Raw genomic sequence first — 27,227 nt, forward strand, 5'->3', positions numbered from 1 at the left:
AGAAGTCAGTCCAAGGATACTCAGAAGACTGAGTGAAGGGACTTACAAAGGACACTGGAAGACTCACCCTGGTGTAGGCAGGAGAAGGGAGCCTGTTTGAAAAGCCAGAAGAAGTGCGGGACATATCTGTACGGCTACATATCTGCTGAGAGCATGGATTATCGTATAAACAGGTCATTAAGTGTTTTCAGTTGAGTTAATTAGTCAATGGAAAAGTACCTTTTCTGAAGTTTGCTATATTAGTTGTCTATTAAGTAATGTTTAGTCTGTTGATTTTAGTTTGTCTGCAACAGCATAAGTCTTAAAGAGTAAAATCTTGTTGTGCGATTATTTTGTGGGAAATTCACTATTTTTGAAAGGCTATTGGTCTCCACGGGGATCGTTAACATGCTACATAGCTGAATCTATTTTTTTTTAAATCAGCAACAAAAGAAAGGTGGCAGATACCATCAGACTTTACATAGCTTCTAACAATATGCAGTGCTCAACAGCAGATAGACAATTTACAAAATAGACTGGCATATCATCTCACCTTCAGAAAGGACTGAAGAGGCACCTGGCAGTTCTTGGCGAGCATGCAATTCAGTCTGAAAGAGATGATAAATGTTACAACATCGACCTCATTCACAGTCTAGTAAATTGCTAATATTTCAGCCTTTCCATTTTTTGTTCCATTTCACTAAAAACAGAAATATAACCTTCTACCATCAGAAAAGCTTTGAAGAAAGAACAACTTCCTATCCCTGCCAAGCCAATCAGATCCTCAGCCCTTTGAACTCCAGGGAAATTTCTAGTCCAGATGGATTCTTTTCCATTATGCTCAAGAACTGTTCCTCCAAGTACACCCCCGTTCCATGCTGTCTCTTCAATCACTTTCTTCTGGTTCACCTTGAAGATTTGTTTATTCAAAATAAAACACACTTTCTCATCGTCCCATATACCATCCTATGCTATTGAAGCTGCAGTTAATTCAAGTCACTTCTGAAATTTTTCAACTAATCTACTGTGGCTGGTATGTTTTCCAGTAAGATGAGTCCACTGCTGATTTTGTTGCTGATATACCACACGTCTGGAACTCCTGTTCTTGAATAGCCTAGTGAATCATTCATTTGTCACTGCCTTAGAACCTTCAAAAGGCACTGGGCACTTCTAAACAAAAGTGCCCCAAAGTTATCCTGTAACTAACTGGTTCCTCAAAAAGCATTGTACCTCAGTTGATGACTGATCCGTTAACTCAAATATTTTGCCTTTAGTTTAGGGTTCTCTTTTCAGTTCCTTCTCAGTATCAATAACTCTCCCCATCCCTGCCCCACAGCACCTATAGCCCAATTATATCTCATCTTGCTGATTCCACTCTACATTTATCAATTTACTTCCGAGTGCATGTCCTGTGTATGTTCACAACTCTAATCTTCTCATAAATCACTAAGATCTTCATCTTGCCTCGGCTCTTCAATGGAGCAATAAAATATTGTTTCCCTCACTTCTTCAAAAGACAGTTTCTTCATAACTCTGGCAAGCTTCCTCTGTTGACCTTTGAAGGCCCTACCCTTCATCTAACAAAGGCTTATATCTCCTCCACTCAGATGGAATTCCCACATTCCCTCCATTGTTAAACTAACTCCAAGAAATTCCATTTCCCTTTGATGCCCTATACCTCTTTTCACCATAACACTCAGTTCTGTATAATGCCCCCAGCAGTCAGTCCCCAGTCTTGACTTGTTCTCACAGCTAACAAAACTCTTTCAACATCTTGTGCAATCCTGGGCTGGACATTCAAAATTGTACAATGCACAACCCATTACTCGGCTCTAACCCACAGTCTCTCTTGCCATAGTATTATGTTCAGGGCTCCTCTGAACTGTCCTCTCCTATTCCCCCTAAGCTACAAGTACATTATTCTACACAATCATCTTTCTCTCCACATCAAATGACAAACACTCATTTATCATATAAAAGCTTCAGGTCACCCCAAAGAGCTACTGCTTTTGAAGTGTAGTCACTGGTAATGTAGGTGATCGCAGTGGCCAATTTAGGAATAGCAAGGCTCAATTAGTAATGAGTTAAGTGACCAGCAAATCTGTTTTACTGATGTTGGACACCAGTAGCACACACCTCCTCTGCTTTGAATAGTGCCATGGAATCTTTGACATGCCCCCGAAAGGACAGATTGGGGTCTCAATTTATTATATCGTCCAAAAGATCGCACATCTGAAGGTTGGCACAGACATCCAGTTTCACTCAACTGGCCATTCATTTGTGGGCCTAGTGCATCAGCTTACTATACCATCATGGGGCTGTTAGAGCTGAGCACAAACCGGTCCTCACCAAAAATCCACATCCTCACACTTTCCAACAAGAATTACAGGATAGCAATCAGGAGTGGGAACATTCTGGCTGAATGTCCACCCCTTGGCTACAGGTTTTGAGGCCAAATTTAATGCACAACCAGTGCTAACAGAGTTACCCAATTGTTGATGCCATAACTTGCAATTCTTGCTCTGAACTCTCTAGCCCTAAATTTGTTGGAAATACACAGCTGGTCCATTTCAGGTGAAAGCGGGCAATAGTATATTTGCAAACTTTTCTGCCTTTATTTTGCACGTATATGTTCGCATCTTGAAGTGAGTTTGTTGAGAGGCTATTTTGAACTTGCAATTTTTTAAAAATGAAAATTGTATAATTTTTCAAAATTAATTTTTTTTAAACAAAGTAGCAGAAATAGGGAAATTCTAATGGAAGTGAAAAAAAGATTTGTTCAGGAGAATTACCGAAGAACAAAAATTAAAATGTAATCCTCTCAAGAAATAGCAGTCAGCAATGCACTGTTAATAATCTCCATTCATGAAACAATCTTAAGGAATTCCTGAATAAGTCAACAAGCTTCACTTTGAGATACTAGTGACAGTGACTTGCTCTCTACAAAATAACTTCAATTTCCTTAGGTTCCAATTATTCTAGGCTCTCTCAGCCCCTTCCCTATGCCAGCCATCCTGTACGAAGAGAAACTCAGCAGGATGGGACCTACAGACAGTTCCGAGATATTTGGTTGCCTCTCCACTTTGTTAAACAGTTGCTTTCCAGTTTCGCTCTCTGTTAAGTTTAGGGATGAAGATTCTCCTCTTACTGGTCCATGTTCATCAGCATGTGAGACATCCATACCTTGAGGGCAACACAAATGACCAGATTGTCAACATACTGCACAGAAAATTAGCATCATACGTTTTGTATAAAGCGCAAAGAGAACAGAAACATTGTGCTGTGGTTGTTATACTCTGCTTCCAGTGGAGCACTGATTACCATGATTCAGCGTACCGGTTTATGGTATTTCCAATTGTCCAGCCTTTAAAATCAAATGGTTTGAAATTCGAGGGCAATATGAATGGGCCACACTTCCTCCCTGTGCCTGATTCATTGATTTGTACTTGTGTCATGCACAACTCCAAAATACTTTAGGTATCCTTTTTAAAAAAAAGGACACATAAATCTGCACCCATTTTAGGAGTAGGTAAAGCAGTTTTCCTAAAATAAAAGGAAAATACTGTGGGTGCTGGAAATCCAAAAGAAAAACAGAAATGCTGGAAAAATTCAGATCTGGCAACACCTGTGATGAGAGAAACAGAATTAACGTTTTGAGTACATATAACTCGTGTGGACTCGAAACATTAACTTTGTTTTTCTCTCCACAAATGCTATCAAACCTGCTGAATCTTTCCATAGCATTTTCTGTTTTTATTTAAGCAGTTTTCCTACTTGCACTTTAACACTAGAAAATGGTTGAGGAGTTCACCTAGAATTTGTAAGTGGGAAGCAATTTGTGCACATTTCAGCGCAGTCCTGCCCCCCACCCCCCACTCTCTCAGAATGTACTTTTATGTTCCAATAAATATTAAGGTCTAATAAGCCTTGGTATTTCCATCTCTATAATGACTCCGGTATTCATCTGGAAGATGAATATGCAAGAATAGAAAAGACATTCAGCTCACACAGGGTTCTACACTAAATCAGATCAAGCACTTATGGTCCTCTGCCCTATGGCCTCACATCTGATTTTGCTTTATAACGCTCATGTGAAGCGCCTTGGGACGCTTTATTGCATGAATGGCACTAGACAATTACAAGTTGTGTTGTTGTAAATGGTCACCAAGGTTGACCAACTGAGAGAACTTCTGCAGTTATGCTGCTTATAAACAAAATCTGTTTGCAGGCTTTAGAGCTGCAATTTCTCACACAGATTAAACAAGATCAGGTTTCAGGACACAGAGTTCAGACTCAGCAACGCATGAGGTGGAATTTAATGCCCTCTTCCAAAGTGAGTTTGGAGATGGGGAGGCATTTGATCAGGTAGGAGGTGCTGAGTGGGGACCCTGCTGTCTTCCTATCTCTGCCCCAAACAAGTCCAGGGCTGGAAGGCCGATGACTGTCTTCCTGTCCCACATCAATTGAGGCCCCCAAGTGGGTGATAAATGTCCACTTCAGGGTCACATCCTGCTGTCACCAGGTATTCAACCAGGGCAGTGAGGTTGGCAGGTACTCAATGCCTGATTGAGGGACCCCAGCAGGGGGATGAGCAGGAGGCAAGCTGAGAGCCAACCCCTGCCCTTGACTCCGAATTTCATCCCCCACGACCCTCGCCCTGCGACCACATCCAGCCCTCATTCATCTGTGCCATGGGACCCTCGCTGATCCCGGGTCTCAGGTGGGTGCATTACCGGACGTTACCACCACTCCCCTGGTGACAGGGCATGCACTGAACAGCTGCCAGCTTCTAATTGGCTAGCAGCTCAGAGGGCAGGACCTCCACCCCTGGGGTTGTTGGTCCCTGGAAAGGCCCCGCAATGGCCACTTAATTGCCTTACTGGCACTTTGTACAGTGGGCTTTCCCCAAAGGAAGCATCACTGGGCTCTCACTGGCTCTTCAGCCAGTAGGCAAGATTTCTGTTGCCTGGATTAAACTCCGCAAACGTGGTTTGTACAGCAGAAAAGTTGCAGAAATCATCCTTTTATATGAAATCCCAATACATACAGATTTTTTTTTAATTGGCAAACATATTTAGCTATAACATGGGGAGAATGGGAAAGAGAGGTAACAATTGTCAGGTTCAGATAGGTGGAACGAGAGGCCAAGACTTTGGCAGCTTCAATCGAAGTTTCCTGCATTACCTTTTACGGGGGAGATCTGTGTCAGTAGTCTGTCTGCAATACGAACTCGCTGGAACGGGTGCCCAACACCTTCAACCTCCCAAAGAAGGCTGTGGTCATCAGGATAATTGTTCAAATACTTCCTGCAAACTGAAGAAATGAAGGAGCCAAGTATAATGAGGTAAAGAATGTTATTGATCAGCTTGTTATAATGGCAGCTGAGCTTCCTCCATTATTAATCTAATGCAACTGTAATTATCCTTAAACCTTGCTGCTTCTCTCCTCTCTCCTTCTTTAATACTTTCAACAGTCCTTGTAACATTTTACTATTTTAAAAGGTGTTATATAATTTATTAATTCACTCATGGATGTGAGCATCGCTAGCAAACTGCCCACCCTTAATTGCTTTTAAGAAGGTGGTGGGGAGCTGCATACTTGAACTACTACAGTCTGTGTGGTACAGATACACCACAATGCTGTTAGGGAACGAGTTCCAGGACCTTGATACACCAACAACGAAGGAATGGCAGTATAGTTACATTTCAGGGTGTTGTGCTACTTGAAAGAGGACTTCCAGTTGGTGGTGTTCCCTTGAGTCTACTACCCTTGTTCTGCTACATGGTAGAAGTTGCTGGTTCAGAAGATTTTGTCGAAGGACCCTTGACAAGTTGCTGCAGTGAATTTTGTATATGGTACTCTGCTGCCCCTGTGGGCTGGTGGTGGAGGTGGTGCCACTCAAATGGCTGCTTTGCCCTGGATGGTGTCGAGCTTCGACAGTTGCACTGATCCAGGCAAGTGGAGAAAATTTCAGCACACTTCTGGTTTGTGCCTTATAGATGTTGGACAGGCTCTGGGGAGTCAGATGATGAGTTACTTGCTGCTGAATTCCCCACCTCTGACCTGCTCTTGTAGCCACAGTAATTATATGGCTAGTCTGCTCAAGTTTCTGGTCAATGGTAATTCCCAGGATATGGATGATGGGAGATTCGGTGATGAAAGTGACGTTGAAAGTCAAAGGGAGATGGTTAGATTCTCCCCTGTTGGAGATGGTCATTGCCTAGCACTTGTGTGGCATGAATGTTACTTGCCACTTGTCAGCCCAGGCCTGAATGTTGTCCAGGTCTTGCTGCACGTGGACACAAACTGTTTCGTTAATTGGAGACTATTGAATGGTGCTGAACATTGTTCTCTGGCGATTGCACAATCCTACGGCTGACCTTATGTTGGAGGGAAGATTATTGATGAAGCTTCTGAGGAGGTTTGGGCCTAAGACACTACTCTGTATCAATTTATCGTCATAGTAATATGCATCCCTGAAACTTCATGCAACACCAACACTCCTAAACTGAAAAAGATGCTAACATAATGGAAATGCTCTGGATAAACCGGGATGATCAAGCCAAGGAGATCGCTTAAGGGTATTTACTTCACAACACTGATGTTCGGGATGTGGAGCTTTGAGTATTCTCCATTGAAATTTGCTATATTTTAGTAAAATAACTAATAATAATTTTTTAAAAAATGATAAATCACAGGTTTTCTGCAGTAAATTATATTTTCACAAGTTAATTTTTTCAAAGCATCTACATGTTCCAACAATTCTACTTTATCAATTCTCAAGAAAACCCTTTTTACAAAGTAAAATATATTTCATTTTACCTCCGTACATGGAGGCTGAGAGTGGGTATTTCAGACCCAGTGTATCTTCTGTGAAACAGTCAACAAAATCCTCCAGCATCTGTAGACCATATCCCTTCCCACGGTGCTTCTTCCTCACAAAGATGGTGTCTAGTATTGGCAGCTGGTAGCACTGAGTCAGGAAAGTATCGCATTTGCTTCCTACAAAGTCAATATTGAAAACATTATCATCAGGGTGGCTGTAAAGTGATCATGAACCATGAACAACCCACCACATAAATTTACTGAACGGGATGACATTGGGCTCCACAGACTAAAGGCACAAAATTGATGTCTTCTCTGTGCTGAGGGTTCATTGTTCATAATCTGCATCACTGTCCCTGATTAGAGAAAAGAGAGGCCACCAGGGTTTCACAGAGTGCAGACCCATAAAGGGGTTATGAGAGTGGGAGGATGTTTCCAAAGCCAGAGAGAACTGTTGACTTGGCTTGGCTGACATCTTTATATGGTTATAATAAGATTTTTCTGTGATCTCTTTTGTCAATGTCTCAATACATTTAAGAGATGTAAAGTGCTTAAAGCTCCTGTTATTGATACTATAATGGTCTGCTTGATTGACACTTATATAGGATTGTAGGAACACCAGATTTTTTCCAAAGAATTATGAATGGATTTTTTTCTCTAAGTGGTTTCACTCATTCCATTGTTACTATAGGGCTCATTGGTTCTGTACATAGTGTTAACTGGGCATGAAAGGGCCATGGGTTGGCATGGGTAAAAACATTTGAACTTAATTTCAAAAGGTTCCCAATTACAGAATATGGTTCATGACTCCTCTGAGATCTGTGAACCTCGAGTCATGGAGAAGCTGGCCCAACTCCACAAAAACTGTGGGGAGTTAATAGATGCTTACCCACACAATGGAGCTGGCCAGGTCAGAAGTGCAGGGTGTGAACTTGCTACCAGCATCCTTATCCCAGAACAGGGTCCCACCTTGTCCTTTTTAAATGGCTCCAAAGTCCTCCTCACTCCGCGAAAATCCAGGCCAAGGTATCAAATTAAATAAAAGAGAAACTGGCCAGGATTTCTAGCCAATGGAAATATTAATATCTGGATGCCAGGTTCTGCTGCAATGGTCCTTGAAGCCACAAAGGCAACTGGCAATCACTGAATGAAAATCTAATCAGTTAGCAAGGGGTTCTCCCATACTGACCAGAGTTAACATCCTTGGGAGGGAAAGAGCAGGAAGAAAAAACGTCTATTAAAGCTATTAAATTATTACATTTATAGCCAAAATATATATTTTTTTTTAAAACTTAAATTTCCTCACAGAAACAATCAAGTATCAATTCTGGAAAAATAGGAACTTTAGCTCATTACTCCCGCTATTAATGGATCTCCCTAGACATGTTACTCTATAGAAATGAAAGATATTATAGGAGATTCTGTGGATTGAATTTTGTTGCTGGCCACAACCACAATGTTGGTTGGTTTGGGGGGGGGGGGGGTGGCGGCAGCGGTGGTGATGGTGGTGCAATGAGGTTTTATGGAGATTGCGGTCACCCCATGGTGGGATCAGATGCAGAGATAAAGTCAGCAGCATGTTGAGCCTCATGCCAGCCTGTGGTGGATTCCTACCTGTAACACATTTGCACGCTATGAATACATTTTAACATAAAACATTTTATCAGTCATGTTCTACCTTCAAGATAAAGTCAGCGGTGCAGGAGAATCTCATGGCACCCAGTGCGCATTTGTTTAAAGGTGGTGTGCACCCTTTGGCTTTGTACAGTTGTGTGTTAAGGTCAGGGGTTTTCCTTGCTGAAGTCCACAGCACAAGGAAGGCGAGCAGGAGAATGGCAGCTTGCATGGAGGCCTGAGATCAGCAAGATTGAGTCAGTGGTGAGGGAGCAGTGTGGAGTCCGGTCAGAGACATGGAGAAGTAAAAGAGGGATCCAGCGGAAGACAGAGGGTGGGGTCAAGGCCGGAGCGGGGGTGGGGGGAGAAAATCAACCAAGGTGAGAAAATGAGGGGCCCAAAAGGCAGTGTCAGTACTGTCCGAATGGGTATCCATTCAAGGTACTGACTGGATTACAAGGCTTTGAGATATCTACAACGTTTCAATTTTTCCTGCTGAGAATGATCTCAGGACAATCTCCTTTACAACGCATAGAAGGGTGTGTCAGCTGAGCCTGCGAGTTCACCCATGTCCCACAGAATGGTGCACACAACACTGGACATACACAAATATTCAATAAAGAGTATACAAAAAAGAAAATTCAAACAGGCCTGAACTTCCAGGGAGTGGCAATCAGAGTCGGATTGCCACTCCACTCCGCTCCTAGTTAGTTACCTGGAAATCCACCTGCCCCATCCCTGTCTGACCTTCCAATTCAGGTCAGTGAGACACCTGTAGGGCAGCGTGCTACTGAGGCCCTCTGCCGAGGGTTGCAGAGTTGGAACCATAAAGCAGGTAGGTTTAAAGGTCCAACCACTTTCAGAAGCCAGAGAGAAGGTAGGCTCATCAAGTAAGTGGGTAGGATTGGGGGTGGGGACAGTTGGTTGAGGTGAAGGGGGAGCAGCAGCAGTCGCTCGCTCAGGCAGGGGTCAATCGGTCAGTCGGGGGAGTACCATTTGGAGTCAGTATGATAGTTACCCAGGAGCTAGAAGTGATTTTAATTCTAACAATTTTTTCTTGATAACTATTACTATATTACAATTTAAATCGTACTTTCAGATGGTTCCAATTGCAGAGCAATTGCCCAATGGAGGTTTGAATTTCCTAGTGGAGGGTGGGGGGCAGAGAGGAAGGGGGTTCCCTAGTGCATCTTTGGGTTATCCCCCAGTTATGACACCTGCAAGCTCAGAAGTTCCAGGCCAAAATTTTTTCTTTTACAATAAAAGGAAAAGTCCCCAACACCCCTGATGTCCCCCATCAATGCGTGCCAACCCATGAGGTGTGCCAGTACATTTAGCTCTCTAAGCTAGTGTCAACAAACAACAATGATAGAGATGTGAATAAAGTGAAACCAATGTGAAATATTTATAAGTGAAATTTAAACTAGAAAACCCTTTGTGTTCTCAAGTCTTATGTCAATGGCAATGAGTTGAGAGCAAAGTTTTTGCCACGTTTAAGAGCCCCCCTGTTTGACCAGGAGGCAAACTGCCCACCCATAGCTGCTGCATTGTCAGCTGATGCCATGTTCTCAGCTGAAAAGAATTCCCTGCCGTGTGATTGCGTACATTTCCCATGCACAGCGGCAACACTTCAAATTTAAATTGTAATCGCATGGGAAACAAGAGAAAGCAAAGAGAATGGGAGTGGTGCATAAAAGCTGTCAGGAATGGCTTGCTATTGACAAAATCCCCCCGCCCCCAACGTGTTCACAGGAGGAAGGGAAAAGAATGCAGAATGCAAAAAACAGTGCAGCAAGAACAGATTCACCACAGAATTAACTCAAGCATCTTGCTGATGTCAGCACACAAAAGTTCCACCTATCGAGAAATAGAATAAACAAGCCCATTAAGGTGCCTTGCCAAGAGTTTAGCATATATTGGGCAAAGGGATATGGGGAAAGTGTGGGAAAAAAGCATCGAATTGGAAGATCAACCATGATCGTGTTGAATGATAGAGCAGGCCCGGTGGGCTGAATGGCCTACTCCTGTTCCTATCTCTTCTTGAAGGAGCTTCGGTTAGTTTTGGACACTGTACTCCGGTTAAAGCATCGAGTGTCCCAATAGAAAAGTTAAAATTTTGAGAGAAATGGATCATGTATCAGCAGTATATTGTTGCTGCAGTATATACACAATCTACAGAAGGCATTCTAACAAGGCTCGAGTTACATTAACAACACTGCTCACCCAGGGAACCACTACCACCACGTACAAAAGCAGCATTATCACAGGAACAATCAAATTCACCTCAAAACCACAGACCATTCTGACTTGGACATACGTTACTGTCCCTTCTTCATTCCGGGTCAATTCAGAATCCTGGAATGGTTACAGGACAGAAGGAGGCAATTTAGCCATCGTGTCAATGCCAGCTCTCTGCAAGGCCAACTCACCTGGTCCCACTCCTCCACCTTCTCCCCAGTAGCTCTGCAAATTTTCTCTCTTCAGAAAATTATTCAACTCCCTTTTGAAAATGTCAATTGAATCTACCTTGACCACAATCTCAGGCAGTGCATTAGAGGTCCTTACTGCTCACTGCATAAAAAGAGATGTGCCTCACATCATCGTTGCTTCATTTGCCACTCACCTTACCTCGGTATCCTTTGGTTCTCAACCATTCCACCAAGGGGAATAGTTTCTCCCTGCCCACTCTGTCCAGACCCCTCATGATTTTGAATGCCTTTATCAAATCTTCTCTCAACCAAGGAAAACAACCCCAGCTTCTCCAATTGATTCACACAACTGAAGCCACTCATCACTTTCGTAAATCTTTTCTGCACCTTCTCTAAAGTCTTCACATCCTTCCTAAAGGGTGATGCTCAGAATTGGACACAATTCTCCAGTTGAGGCCAAACCAGTGTTTTATAGAGATTCATTATAATTCCTTTGTTCTTGTATTCTATGCCCCTATTTATAAAGCCCAAGGTCCCAAATGCTGTATTAATCACTTGCTCACTTCAACCTTCAGCAATTTGTAAACATATATCCCCAGGTACCCCTGCTTCTGCACCCCATTAGCCTCTCCTTGTTCTTCCTGCCCAAAAGTATCACCACATATCTCTGCATTAAAATTTGATCTGCCATGTGTCCGCCCATTCCATCAGCCAGTACATACCCTCTTGAAGTCTATCACTATCCTCCTCAACATTCACAATAGTTCCACATTTTGTGTAACCTTCAAATTTTGAAATTGTGCCCTACATAAGGGAAGCCATGATCTTAATACTGACCCCGGGGAACCCCACCTTCCTCCAGCCCCAAAAAAACTCCACTACTCTGTTTCCAGTCACTCAACCAACTTTGTCTTCATGCTGCCACTGTCTCTTTTATTCTACGGGCTTTAACTTTGCTGACAAGGCTGTTATGAAGAACTGTATTAAACGCCTTTTGGAAGTCCACGTATACTACATCAATCCTCTCTACTAAGTAAACATAGAAAACTCGAGTTAATTAAAGAAGTTTGCCCTAAGTCCCTGCTGGATTTTCTTAGTCAATCCACATTTATCCGAGTGACTTAATTTTTGTCCAGATTATCCTTTCTAAAAGCTTACCCACCACTGAAGTTAAGCTGACTGGCCTGTAGTTGCTGGGCTTATCCTAAAGCCACTTTTCGAACAAGGGTGTAACATTTGGAATTCTCCAGTCCTCTGGCACCACCCCAGTATCTACGGAGGATTGAAAGATTACAGCCGGTGTCTCCACTATATCCACTCCGGCTACATTCAGTATCCTTGGATACATCTGATCTTGTCCTGGTGACTTAACAACTTTAAATACCACCAGTGTATCGAATACCTCCTCTTCATCAATTTTTAACCCATCCAGTCTCATCTCCCTCTTCTTTCACTATGACTTTGGCAACATCTTATTCCTTGGTAAAAAGAAATGCAAAGTACTCATTTAGTACTTTAGCCATGAAGGCAGGAGGCAGGGCTAAGTCCCCTTTTAAGTTCTTAACTGGCCCCATTCAAGACTTTAGGATTTCTTTTATGTTAACTACTAGTCTCTTCTCATTGCTTCTCTTATTTTTTTTCCACCTCCCCTCTGAATCTTCTATATTTAACCCGGTTCTCCCTTGCATTATCAACCTGACATCTGTCATATGCATCTTTTTGCTGCTTCATCTTTTTCTTGAAGGGAGCTCCAGCTTTCCAAAACAAAAACAGAAATACCTGGAAAAACTCAGCAGGTCTGGCAGCATCGGCGGAGGAGAGCACAGTTGACGTTTCGAGTCCTCACGAACCTTCAACAGAACTACTGTTGAAGGTTCGTGAGGACTCGAAACGTCAACTGTGCTCTCCTCCGCCGATGCTGCTAGACCTGCTGAGTTTTTCCAGGTATTTCTGTTTCTGTTTTTGTTTTGGATTTCCAGCATTCGCAGTTTTTTGTTTTTATCATTGGAGCTCTGGCTTTGTTTGTCCTGCTTTTCCCCCTTGTCACAATGTATATGAACTATCTCCTCTTTAAAGAGAGTTCATTGTTCCAGTACAGTTCTGTGCACCAATTATTCCAATTTATCTGGGCCAGATCTTTTCTCACCCCACTGAAATTGGCCCTTTTTCTGTTAAATTATTTTTATTCCAGATTGTTCCTTGTCTTTTCAATAGCTAATCAAAACTTTATGACACTATGGTCATTGTCCTCCAAGTGTTCTCCTACTGACACTTGATCCACTTTACCCACCTCAGTCTATAGATCCAGCATTACCACCTCCCTCATCAGCCTGGAAATGTACTGATCTAGAAAATTCTCCTGAACACACTTTAGAAACTCTTTCCCCTGCTCTGTCCTTCTCACTATTACTATCCTAGTCTCTGCCCTTTATATTATTATCCCAGTCCTAATACCACTTAAACCAGTTCTATCCCCACCTAATACCATTCTGGAAGCATCAGTAACATAACAACTACATTTCCTTGAGGGCAACTAGAGAGGGAAAGAAATATGACCTTGCCAAATGTCATTCATATCCAAGAGCATGTGAAAGAAAACACGTTATTTCATTTGGATTTAGGACCCCCAAACTAAAACAATTAATGGTGCATCCTTTTTTAAAAAAAAGGGACATGGAGAAATACATGCCTGGAATAAGGACTCCAAAGATAATTAAATGTTATATAAAACATGACAGGTCCTGAACCACTACGGAAGTAAGCGTCATCTAAAGCAGGCAATGTGTAGTGTACATTCCGGTGTTTTATATGCCTGTTATCTCTCGTATTCCCAACCTCCCTCATCCCCCTCCTCCATCCTATTCATCTTAGTACAGGTTGCGTTTCTTTATTCTTTCATGGGACGTGGGTGTCGCTGGCATTTGCTGCCCATCTCTAAATGCCCTTGAATTGAGTGGGCAATTAAGAGTGGGTCTGCAATCACATGTTGGCAGTGAACTAGATGGGTTTTTACAACCATCAATGATACTAATTACTAGCTTTATAATTTCAGATTTATTAATTGAAATCAAATTCCATCATCTGCCATGGTGGGATTTGAATCCATGTACCCTGGGCATTAGCCTGGACCTATGGATTACTAGTCCATTGACATTACTACTACGACATCATCGCCACAGGGCCATGTTTCTACCCCCAGTTTTCTTGCCTCTAGTTTAGGATGAAAATGAAGTAAGAGTAGGGTAAGGGAAGGGGCTAGGAAATATGAGAGGGCATTTCCATGAGGTTAGATCAGTTTGATTTCTGTGGACAGAACTGCTTTTTTCCCCAAACAATCTGTTGCCAGTCACTGCTAGGCCTTCATGAGGCATTCGAAGACGACAAAGTCTACTGAATTACACAATAAATTAATCTTTCTTAGATTTATAGTGGGAAACTACTTCAGAGATAAAGTTGCAAGGTCGCAGTGCCTGTTGACAACTAAACAGTGTGGAATCAGTAAAATATGTGAGGAAAAGTCAGAGCCTTTAGGAAAGGGGGTGAGGGAAATGAAAAAAAATACCTAACACACCCTGGATCAGACAAACAGGGAATAATGATGCTGCAGCGTGAGTTAGATGGGAAAGTGAGGGAAGAACAGATATTTAAAATACATTCAGCCAATAGAATCTTATAGCATAGAAGACGGAAGCCATTCTACCTAACATGCCTGTGCCAACTCTCTGAAAGAGCTATCTAATTAGTTCCACTCCAGGACTCTTTCCCCAAAGCCGTACAAATGTTTATTTTTTAATTATATATTCAATTCCCTTTTGAAAGCTCACATGAAATCTTCATTCACCATCTTTTCAGGCAGTGCATTCTAGATCATAACTCTGCACAAAAAAAAAATTCACATCTGGCCTCGGATTCTTTTGTCTTTTATCTTAAGTTGTGTCCTCTGATTATTGATCCTCCTGCTAGTAGAAATGGTCTCTTCTTAGTTACTCTTATTAAAAACCAAAGTCCCTCTCCCCCCCCACACCATAACAAACCCCAGTGATTTTGAACATCTCTATTTAGTCTCCTTTTAATTTCTTTTGCTCCAAGGAGAAAAATCCCAACTTCCCTACTCTCCATCCCTGGTGTCATTCTGGTAAACATTGGCTTCACTGTCTCTTAGGCCTCCATCCTCCCCAGTACACAAATGTCAGTCGTGTGCGCGTGTGCCCAACCCCATCCAGGATACCTGCTATTTTGATGGAGTAGAATCCAATCGCTTTCCCAGACTTCCAGAGAATTTTAGCATATTCAGTGACACCGTGGCAAAGAAAAGGGAGCTCGTCGCCACTCATTTCCTGTGCTCTGTAAATGATGCGGTTCAAAACATACAACACAATTCGCTCCCCAAGTGACGTTACCTAGCAATAAATGATAGTAGAATGTTAGTAACTTAATTTCGACTATGTGTATATCCATTCACCAGTCCATCTATATCCTTCTTATTGTTAATTAAATTTTCAAATTAAGTGTCATCTGGAAACTTTGAAATTATGCCCTGTATATCCAAATCCAGTTCATTAATACATATCAAAAAAAAGGAGGTTCTAATACCAATCTCTGGGAACATCACTGTGATGTGAAAGGGCGTTTCCACAAGTTTAGAGCGGTTTGATTTCTATGTTTCCCTACAGTCTGAAAAACAACCATCCACTACTACACAGTGCTTTCTGTCCCTTAGTCAATTTTGTATCCATGCCACCACTGCCTCGTTTAATCCAATGGGCTTTAATTTTGCTAACAAGGCTATCGTGTGGTACAGTACTTTATCAAAACTCCCTTTGAAAGTCCACATATACAGAATACAACATCAATCCTCTTCGTTATTGCATAAAAAACTCAATCAAGTTAGTCAAACATGATTTGCGTTTAAGAAATCCATGCTGGCTGACACTAACCTGTTACCTGTGCCAATGAATTTTGTCTGATTATTATCTCAAAGTTTCCCACCACAGACATTATGTTGACTGGACTACAGATACCAGGTTTATCCATTACCTCTTTTCATGAACAGTGTGCACATTAACAAGCCTCCAGTCCTCTGGCACTGCCCCTATATCTAAGAAGAATTGGAAGATTGTAACCATACCCTCTACCATCACCAAGTATACTTCTTAGCAACTGAGGATCCATCCCATCTGAACTGGGTGAGTTTTCTACTTTGAACGCTGTCAACTGTCTTATCTTTATCGATTGTTAGCCTGACCAATTTCCCGATTACCTCTTTAATTGTGGTGTTTGTAGCAGCATCTTCTTTAGTGAATAAAGATGTAATGGCTTCATCCCTGTTTGTTAGTCTGTTTGTCTGTAAGCAATATATGCTCTTTCTTTCCCCCTCATGGGAATGTATTTAGTTTGAAGATTGGGTAGTTCAGGTACAAGGGCATCTCATTACTCATATAAATACTGAGGCTACAAGAGCAGGTCAGAGGCTAGGAATCGAGTGGTGAGTAACTCACCTCCTGACTCCCCAGAGTTATCCACTGTCTACAAGGCACAAGTCAGGAGTGCAATGGAATACTCCCCACTTGCCTGGATGAGTGCAGCTTCAACAACACTCAAGAAGCTCGACACCATCCAGGATAAAGCAACACACTTGACTGGCACCCCATCTGCAAATATTCACCCCCTCCACCACCGACACACAGTGGCAGCAGTGTGTACCATCTACAAGATGCACTGCAGGAACTCACCAAGGCTCCTTAGACAGCACCTTCCAAACCCATGACCACTGCCATCCAGAAGGATGAGGGCAGCAGACAGATGGGAACATCACCACCTGGAATTTCCCCTCCAAGTCACTCACTATCCTGACTTGGAAATATACCGCCATTCCTTCACTGTCGCTAGGTCAAAATCCTGGAACTCCCTCCCTAACAGCATTGTGGTTGTATCTACACCACATGGCATGCAACAGCTCATGAAGGCAGCTCACCACCACCTTCTCAAGAGCAATTAGGAATGGGTAATAAATGCTGGCCTAGCCAGCAATGCCCACATCTCATGAATTAAATTTTAAAAACTTAACTGTTTTATTTGTGAATCTTTGATTCCAACCCATCTCAGTTAGATCCCCTTTCAACTTGCTTAAATTATCCCTCAAACTAGTTGAGTATTTTCACATTTGATTGTTTCTTGCCCCTTTCCATAGCTACTGCAAACCTAGTGATATTGCAGTCAGTGTTTCCCAAGTGCTCCTCCCACTGAAACTTGGCCCACTTCAAATTCCGCAGAACCAGATCTAATCACTGCTTTCTTCCTTGTTGGGCTGGAAAGGTACAGATCAAGAAACTGAAGATTTCCTGGTCTAAGTTAGATCATCAGATAAAAGAATATAGACATCACCCCTCATGAAACATTAGCCCCTTCCAGTGTATGATTGGTTGTTTTAGCATCAGGCACTCCTTTCTACCTCAGTGTTCATTATTCATACAAGCCTCGACTATTCAAATGAACCCATCTTCATTTCACTAAATGTCCACAAACACCCACTTCCGTCAGATGTCTCAGGATGGTCCCCAAAAACAGGAGCCTGGGCTGATCTGTTTCCTAGCTGGAAGGCACCTAAGTCAACTGCAAGGTGCTAATTCCACCCTAGGTGAGGACAGTTAACTCAGTATAATTAGGATCAAATCTGGAACTTCCCGGGGCTTATCCAGTCAGTAACTGGGCCAGTGAGTCACCAGGGAAGCATTTAGTGGACAGTAATATCATACCAGTGTTATCTCCAACTTTTCAATGCTCTGTATACAACTTTAGCTGTAAAATCAACTGAGTAAATTTTAAATATACAACTTAACTATATTCCAATTTACACCAGAAAAACTTGCCACCTCTGAATGAATTACTTCTTTAAGAGATGTGGAAATATTTATTGTGAGATTACAATACGACCTTAAAATTGTTACGAACCCTGTAGAGACCGATAACTTGTAAAAATATATTTTAATTTCCAATGACTGACTGGAAGGGTCACGTAACAAGATTTTAAGTTAAAGACTTCTATTGTAACAAATACAATAAAAGCAACATTGTCTAAATGCTAGTCAGCAGGCAGCTTATACTCTTAAGACACAGAAAAATTTCCCCTATTTAAAACAAATGAAAACTCCCCCAACCATTAGACTTTACTCTGTCCCTTAAGTGGACACTTTATTCTTCTGGAACCAGTCCAAAGCTATTTTCCGCTTCCTTTTTCCTTTCCTAGCTGGATAACATCTAATCCCTGAGCTAATTTTCATGGAGAGGGTTAGTCTGGAGATTCCACCCTCTAGCCAAAGCTAGGCACATCTTCCAGACTCATTTAAATCCTCACAAACTTGGTTTCTTCAACGCGAGTACGAGCTCCCACTCGTCTTCTGCATGGTAAATAATAAAGACAGCATTTTCTCTGCTTCAGATTCAGGACTGGCAGCCTCTATCTCTCTGCTCTCTCTCTCTCTTTCTTTCTCTCAGATTCTTGCAGACTCCCTTGTCTCTGAGTTTCAGGGATACCTTAGAAGAAACAAAACAACACTACAATGGCTTGCTATGGACTCTCCCCCTCTCAAGGCCCATCTCCATGGCAGCATGAATCACATGGGCCTTGTATCCAGGTAGAAATGCTAATTAACTATCCTCCAGACCCCACCCCTACCACTCAATTCTATCTTGGAATTAAATAGGCAGTTTTAAGTATAACTGTTTATATAACCTTACATTCCTAACATCTTCCTGTGAGACTTGGGGACCAATAGTCTACCTACAGTCATTACAGATGCTCTTGACATTGTCTACATGTATAAATATCTTGTACCTTCTTCCCAATAAAACAACCTGAGCACCCCCTTTAACTTTTAACAACCAAGTCATCCAAGCTAGTCGTCAGGCAGAATTCAGAACAGGTCACATCATTGCCTTAATTCCTCCATTTTACCTAAATTAAAAACACAATCCCAAAAACATCATAGTATAAAAGTTGCATTTGTAATGAAATATTGAGGATTAATTCACCTGCAAGGGCCCCTGACGGGAGGACTCAGCAGTTTTGATGATGTCATCAATTGCCCACCACCTATCCACTAGGTACAAGGCCACAGCTTGAAAAGGAAGACAAGAGATGGTATGAACGTCAGCTACATCACAACCTCCAACCAAATACAAGCAGTTCTATAGAATTTGGTGAAACAAGAGCAGATTTGTGGCTGACAAGCAGGTGTTAACTAATAGATGATGGGGTGGAGAACTACATAGTTTGGCCTTGGCAGGAATGTAGCATAGATTTACCAGAACAATACCCTGGACTCCGAGGGTTAAGTTACAAGGAGAGATTGCACAATCTAGGGTAATATTGCCTGGAATGTAGAAGGTTAAGGGCTAATTTAAATCAAAACTTTTCAAGGTATTAAAGGAGAACTTAGAGAATAAATAGAAATAAATTATTTCTGCTGGTTGGATAGTCTAGGGATAGGGGACAGTTAGAGCCAGGCTATTCAGGAGTAAAGTTAGGAAAAATTGCTACACAAAACACCTGGTAGAAGTTTGGAATTCTCTTCCGCAAATAGGAGTTGATAATAGGTTTTAAAATGTAACAACTGACATGAGATAGAGTGTTTTTTTAAAATCAAAGGTATTAAAGCTATTATCACCTATGGGGCAAAGGCACATATATGATATTAGTTCACAAATCAGCCATGATCTCACTGAATGACAGACAGGCTCAAGGAGTTAAATGGCCTAATCCTGTTCCTATGCATTTAATTTTCACATTTCACTAGATTTACAGAAGTGGTCCAATTATACTGAAAATGAGTTTAATCAACAGTCAAGTGGTTCTATAGACCTATGAGTAACCTACAGGGGGAAAATCAGAAACCTGTACAAGGAAGCAAAGACAAATGGAAATTTTCCCATGATCAAAGTTATATGTACAGAATACAGCAAACAATATTCAACTTCAGTGTCCAATTTAATGAGCAGGCTGGACACACGGGGTGCAGAATTATCCAACGCTCTCTTAACTAGCAATTTACATTAGAAAAATATAGCAACTAACCTGTGAACTGATTTTCAGGGGCAAACAAAGCCAGAACTTTATACGTCGTATCGCCACCATAGAGTGGAACAAAAGCAATAGAGGACAGACTAACTGGAATCTGTGTTCAGGAAACATACATTAGTCAGTATCAAGTCAGCTACCTAATTGTGAGATTCATAATCCAAATTTCAGCATTGACACTAAAGCAATAAAATGTAATCATCTCTTTTCTCACCACACTGTCCTTGCTCAGTAATTCAGAATAAATGCATCAGAATCTATTTCTTCTCCTGCTTAACACTTTCTTCAGAGTTAAGGCTTGATTTTAACCCAGCACGCTTGGAAGTACTGGCTGGGAGCAGGTCAGGCATCCGTGCTCCATCCTGGCCAATTTAAAAGTTGAAGGAATGCAAAATGGACCAGGGTGTAGAATGAACATCTAACCTGAATCCGTCCTGTTCCACTGGGCGGGTTGGATTAAAATCAGGGTGTAAGTGTTCTTCTTTCCACATCTTTTCCTCAAGCAAGTATTGTACAGCTCAGCCATTTGTTTTTGCAGTTTCTCTGTCGACAAGGCAGCTCAGATTCACTCCTAGTCACTTTCACTGACACCAAGTGATACCTTGGTATTCGCAGCAATAAAGAGTAAATATGTTAGAATCAAAATATGATGCTGGTGGACCAGTGGCTGAAAGAGAAACATAACTCTTTTTTTCTCTCTACACTGACAGTGTTAACGGTTCAGATTGGTGACCTTTTGTCAGAACTGGGAAAAGGTAGATATGTACTAGGTTTCAAGCAAGTGAAGGCCTTTCCAGCTCTCACCGAATTGGAAAATTTCATCAACTTTACTTCCAATTTCTATGGCCTTCAGATCTTCTATCTCTGACTTAAATTTTCCCTTTCCTTTCCTTGACTTCTCAGTCTCCATTTCTAGGAATAAACTATGTTCACTATAAACCCACAGACTCCCAGATGGTTTTTCTACAACACCTCACACCCTGCTTCCTGCAAAGGACTCCATTCCATTTTCTCAGTTTCACTGCCTATGTACCTAAGCCCTAGAGTGGGATCTGAATTCAGAAGCTTGAGACTCAAGAGGCGAGAGTGAACCATGGATGGCACAGTAGGGCGATAGGGTGGAGGGCAGGAGAGATTAAATGGTGAAGGGTACATGGTGGAAGGCCAAAGGGAGTTCTGGATTCAATTCCCACTTAGCAGCTTGTGCTTAAGCACAAACAATCATGGCCGACACTCTAGTGCAGTACTCAAGGAGCATTTTACCGTCGGAGATGCCACCTTTCAGATGAGACTTTAAAGAGGCCCCATCTGCCAGCTTGGACAGACGTACAAGCTCCCATGGCACTATTTTGAAGAGGAGCAGGAGAGTTATTCCCAATGTCCAGACCAATATTTATTCCTCAACTAATAATACAAAAGCATTTTCACGTTGCTGTTTGTGGGAGCTTGCCAAGTGCAACTTGGCTGCCACGTTTCTTGCATTACAACTGTGACTAGACTTCAAAAGTGCCTCATTGGCTGTAAAGCACTTTGAGATGAAAGGCGATCATGAAAAGCGCTATTTTTAAAATTTTCTCCCCCCACACCTGTTCATTCCATCACTTGTTTAAAATCTTTTATATTTCTAACTTTTCCTAACTTTGCTAAAGGGTCAAAGACCTGAAATGTTAACTCTGTTTCTCCTTCCAAAGATGCTGCCAGACCCACTGTGTGTTTCCAGGCTTTTCTGCTTTTCTTTCAGAATTCCAGCATCTGCAGTATTTTGCTTTTGTGATATAACATAAAACTGGCAAACCGCCTTCATAGAAATCATCTGTACCTCACCCTATTCCTTTGTATTCATTATAAGCCCACCGACTTCCTCAGCTACACTTCCTCACACCCTGTTTCCTGTAAGGACTCCATTCCACTCTCCCAGTTTCTTAGTCTCATCTGTTCTAATCATGCTACCTTCCACAATGGCTCTTCCGACATGTCTTCCTTTTTCCTCAGCCGAGGATTAAGCCCCTGCCCCCTGCCCCCACTGTGTTTTTTAAAAATTCTTTCATGGGATGTGGGCAAGACCAGCATTTGTTGCCCATCCCTCATTGCCCTTGAGCTGAGTGGCTTGCTAGGCCATTTCAGAGGGCAGTTAAGAGTCAATCACATTGCTGTGGGTCTGGAGTCACACATAGGTCAGACCAGGCAAGGGTGGCAGATTTCCTTCCCTAAAGGATATTAGTGAACCAGATGGGTTTTTACAACAATCAATGATACTTTCATGGTCACCATTACTGAGACTAGCCTTATATTCCAGGGTTATTAATTGAATTTAAACTCCAGCAGCTGCTGTGGAAGGATTTGAACCTGTGCCCACAGAGTATTAATCTGGACATCCAAATTACTAGTTCAGTCACATTAACACCATGCCACCATTTCCCTGTAAACAGGTCAACAGGGACCTCAACCATGTCCAACCCATTTCCCACACTTCTGACCTCACCCTTTCCCCTCCCTCTCAGAACCACAACAGGGTTCCCCTTGTCCTCATTTTCCACCAGTTTCCACAATTAAAGAATCATCCTCCGCCACTTCCAGTGTGATGTCACTATCCAACACATCTTGCCCTCCCCTCCAGTCAGCATTCTGGAGGGACTGTTCCCTCTGTGACACCCTGGTCTACTCCTCTATCACCTCCATGCCTCGTCTCTTCCCATGGCACTTTCAGCACCACATCTTCTGGACTCAACACTGAGGTGAACAAATTCAGATTGCGAACTCTGTCCTTCAATGTTGATTCGTGTTTCTTTTTTCCCCAAGTGCCAGTCTGTATCTTGTTTCCATGTTTTGCTCGCACACAGTGCCGTTCTTTATTCTGCCATTAACACTTACTCTGGACCAATGCTTTGTTTCTTTACTATAACCATTACCACTTCCTTTGCCTTTTGTTCCATGACATCTTTGTCATTTAATTTCTCCCGCCCTTTAACCTATCCCTGACCTTCCATTTTGTTCTATCTGCCCTTCCCCCTTTTCCAGTAGCATAAAGCCCAGCACATCCCTACTTCTCTTCAGTTCCGAAGATTAATCATTTTGAACTCGAAACGTTAACTCTGTTTCTCTCTCCATGGATACTGCCAGACCTAAGTATTTCCAGCACTCTCGGTTTTTATTTCAGATCTCTGGCGTCTGCAACATTTTGTTTTAATTTATTATAAGCTGGGAAGCTCCCAGGCTTAAACGAAATCAGTGCAACAGTTGAGGTATTTATGCATAGAACTAAAAGTCAGGGGAAGCTACAATAACCTCCTTATGTTAAAAGTTGACACCACAGCATAGGAAACAGGGGTCCGTAAACTTTATTAATGATTTTCTGTAGTAAGTGTGTAATTTTCCTTTGTCTTGGTTGTTCAGGCTCTGGCTGCAATACCCTCAAGAGTTGAATAGTCATCCAGTAGAAATGCTTTGATACTGAGTGGCCTACTCCTGCTCCTAACTCGTATCTTCATACGTAAATATTTACTCAACTCTCCTCCTGCTTTGTCTAACTAACTTACAGGCTGGACCCTGCCAACCAGCTGCACTCATTACAATCATTTCTTTTTGGATCGGTTTGTAAATAATATTATGCAGCATTTACATGTGGGTAGTAAAAGTCTACATGGAAAAGCAAGTTTAAACACATTATGTCGCAACAAGCTGAAAACTGGAATTTACCACACTCAATCATACAGATCCTTTTCTAGTAAATGCATCCAAATGGGGAGCAATTTGGGTCGGTCTGCATAACCAATATTATTAATTATGCCAATAACTTGCTCTAGCTTTCAAACTCAATCCAATATTATTTTTACTTAAGTTTTTGGTTAACATCATTGTCATGGAGCTGTACTGGAAATTAAAAACACAAAAAATAAGCCAATACAAATGTGATGACAAGTCACAACGCTATTTATTAGAACATAATAACATGCAGGCACTTCCGTCCTCGGGGATTCTGATGCACAGAATTTCAGCAATGATTGCCCATCCTGCCAGAAAGCCTGGAGTGGATGTGCCAAGTGTCCTACCTTCCTTCTGTTGGGTAATGTGAAATACTCCAGCTTCTCAGGATCAGCGTACAGAAGATTAGACATGTATTCCTCTGCAGAATGCTCAATGTCTTCATGCTCCAACTCAGCAAGTAAATCCACAGGGAATGCCATCCCTGCTGAAGAGAATCAAATTAATATAAATTTAAAAAAAATAGGGAATTTATTTTTTGCAACACATCCTCACATTGAAATTACGGTGAATCAGCCCGTTCCCTGCAGCATTTATGGAGATTCTTTCAGAAGTGTTTAGTCATCATTTTAGCAGCGGGTTCTTGCTAATCCATTCATCAGTCCAAGCAGGGTTTGCTATTTTTTTTAAATTAAAAATGCATTGCTTCATACAGCGCCAAATCAATCAAAACATATGTATTTTAAAATTACATTTTATCATAACATTCACTAATATTTTGGAAATGATTTGCCCGAATAATTTACAGATCCAAAACACATGTCACACAAATTCAAAGTGCCTTGTGTACTGTCCCACCATTAGACCTAACTCGATACTGCTGTTCTGTAACTGTTCACCTGCTCAAAAAAAAACTTCATCCTAATAGAATGGCCTGGAAACAATAAGCTCCTCTAAAATCTCTGGATGTTCACTGGCTCTCAGACACAAAATCCATGACAACAAACATTAACATCACATCAACAGAAATCCCCCCCCCCCCCCCCACCCCCGACCAAAAGGATAAAACGTCTTTGTCTCATCCTGGTCACTCAGCACACGTTCACTGCCTTCTGAAACCCAAAATAATATTTTGCTTTCAAAACAAAATGAAACTATTGTTGACCTAGTAACTGCAATTCCAAAAGCACAAGGGTTTCAGTACTTCAGAGCGTAGCTGCGTGATCTAATTTTCTAGAAACTTCCAAGTAAACAAAACAAGGATGGTAAATATAGTACAAACACAAAGCTTACACATTAAGGTTGGCACAGACCACAGTGGGAAAATTATTAGATTCCTAGCTAGAAAGGTTATTCAGTATTCCCAAATGCAGAACACCTAATTTTTCTTTTTTGAAGACTCCACCCAGAAAGTAGTACTCATACTCTGTCAAATCTTGGAGACCACTAGCAAGGGTAGGTATTTATTTTAATGTTGTGCCGAAGTGTCCAGTAGAACAGGTAGGAGAAAAAAAAAGTTCAACCCCAACGTGTATTCAGACTAAAGGATATTTCTGAAGTCTAGCAAATGGCATGCACCCAGCTGCGTGTGTTCTGGTGCTGGGACTATATTTTGTCTTCCTTACCTTACCTGAAAATCACTTGAGTGAAAATCACTTGACATCACTTGAGTTCAACAGCTTCATCTGCACTCATTTGATATCAGTTACGCTCAAAAGCAATCATTTAACTCTCATTTGACACCAACTGCACTCAAAACCAATTATTCAGCTATCATTTAACATTACAAGTACTGTAATTGACATCAATATCATCAATTGCCCCCAAACCACAGTGCTCAAACATTCGCAACATCACTTAAGCATTCGGACACCAAAAGCGATCGTAGAGTTTATTTTCCATATTCCTGAATTTTAATAGTTTCAAACATCAAGGCAGAATCTTCCGGTCGGTGTGCGGGGGCAGACCCGACACGCTGATGCATAAAACAATGCGTGATGGTGTCGGGCATGCGCCCCAACGTCATCGCGATATTTTGCTCAGCAGGTGCGCGCTGGAGTTGGCTGCGCACCCGCCAAAATGTTAAGGGCCTATTAAGGCCATTAAGGGATTAATTAAAGTATGTAAGAACTCTGCCTGTCCAATTTGAAAGGTTCCCAGGCAAGCAAAAAGCCCAAACAGCCTTCGCATTTTTCAGGAAACCTCATCCAAGGGCAAGAGCGAGAGCGGGAGGGGCAGAGGGCGAGAGCGGGAGCAGGGGCAGGGGCCGAGAGTGCGAGTGCAGAGGTAAGAGAAACAGTTTGGAGACTGGAGGGAGGGATGGGTGGATGGCAGCAGAAGTTTAGACCACGATACTGATAGCGAGATGGCGGAGTTGAGAAGAAAAAAGCATTTAGACCCCCAGACTGGGGCAAGAGATAGACAGAGAGTTTAGTCCCTGAAACTGCGGGAAGAGAGGGGGAGTTTAGACCCTGAAACCTGGGGGAAGAGAGTGCGAGAGAGAGTTTACACCTTGAAACCTGGATTGGGGGGGTGGGATGAGGCAGAGGGGGTCGGGGAGTAGTAAGTACAGACCCTGAGACTAAAATGAATTAAGAACTGATGGTGCTCTGAAGCATGTACTGCATAGCAGAATGTTTTTCTTAGGCTAAATGAAAAACTGAATAAATTCAGATATTATTTACATAATTAATTTCCTTGTATTTTTCAAAGCATGTTGCTGAGCACATTTGATACCTTTGAGCGTGCTGGATAGCTTTAAGGGCATTATCACATTTGATTCAAACTGTAGTTGAGCACACTTGAATGCAAAAATGTTAAAATCTTGGGGTAGGGAAAGATTCATGCACAGACTCCTATAAAATAGTACAGAAACAAAACATAGCAGATGTTGAAAATCTGAAGTTAAGGCAGAGAGTGCTGGAAATACTCAGCAGCTCTAGCAGCATCTGCGGAGGGAGAAAACAAAGTTAGTGTTTCAGGTCGATGGCCTTTTGAAAGGTTTGAAGATGAGTCATTGACCTGAAACAGTAACCTTGTTTTCTCTCTCGGCAGATGCTGCCAGAGCTGCTGAGTATTTCCAGCATTCTGTTTTCAATCTTATAAACTTATCTTCAACTTCAAAATATTTTTTCTTTGTCAAGAAAAGGGTAAGGGTCAAGCCCTTTTGTCTACAGATTGCTAGTTTCTGGTTTTGTAGGAATACCACAAAATGGCTACGTTCTTCTTCCACCTAACAAACCCAAATCAGCACCCGTATTGTGTACCACATTTAGATTCTACTGGACCTATGGGGACTACGCATTATGGAACACCCCCATTAGCAATGTTTTAGTGATACACTGCTCAGCTTTTGAAAAAAAGAAATCCTGAGGTAGGTTTATATATTCGGCAGAATGTCACATTAGCACAGCTGGACAAATTAACACTTGAAAAACTGGATTCTTGCCACGTTGTGAAGTGAGGTGGTTATCTTGCATTTTCAAGGACTTGATACCATAATCAGAAAACAATGACAGAGTAAAGTATATGTGGTATTAATCAGATTGAACGTTAAACCACTTCAAGATTTCGGGCAAATTACATGTACTGATGCAAGTAAG

The 27,227-nt window shown here is 41.8% G+C and overlaps 1 protein-coding gene across 4 annotated transcripts in view; it reads right to left on the reverse strand.

Moving 5' to 3' along the window:
* Positions 1–27,227, reverse strand: part of LOC121277415 (soluble lamin-associated protein of 75 kDa-like) — a 110,072-nt gene that overhangs the window by 32,478 nt on the left and 50,367 nt on the right. For 3 of the 4 annotated variants that reach the window (XR_005942874.1, XM_041186848.1, XM_041186851.1), the window contains exons 2-9: positions 23,973–24,109; positions 19,921–20,020; positions 18,879–18,964; positions 15,076–15,247; positions 6,802–6,981; positions 5,164–5,292; positions 3,029–3,162; positions 533–587 (exon numbers count right to left, since the gene is read on the reverse strand). Coding sequence is in view for 3 of the 4 variants with exons in the window: in XM_041186848.1 (XP_041042782.1) it covers positions 533–587; positions 3,029–3,162; positions 5,164–5,292; positions 6,802–6,981; positions 15,076–15,247; positions 18,879–18,964; positions 19,921–20,020; positions 23,973–24,107 (991 nt within the window). In the remaining variant the exon portion in view is untranslated. Of the gene's footprint in view, positions 1–532; positions 588–3,028; positions 3,163–5,163; positions 5,293–6,801; positions 6,982–15,075; positions 15,248–18,878; positions 18,965–19,920; positions 20,021–23,972; positions 24,113–27,227 lie in introns of all 4 variants that reach the window. The other variant, XM_041186849.1, reaches the window with a different exon arrangement.

This window comes from Carcharodon carcharias, chromosome 4, assembly GCF_017639515.1.
Source record: "Carcharodon carcharias isolate sCarCar2 chromosome 4, sCarCar2.pri, whole genome shotgun sequence".
NCBI classification, from domain to species: domain Eukaryota; kingdom Metazoa; phylum Chordata; class Chondrichthyes; order Lamniformes; family Lamnidae; genus Carcharodon; species Carcharodon carcharias.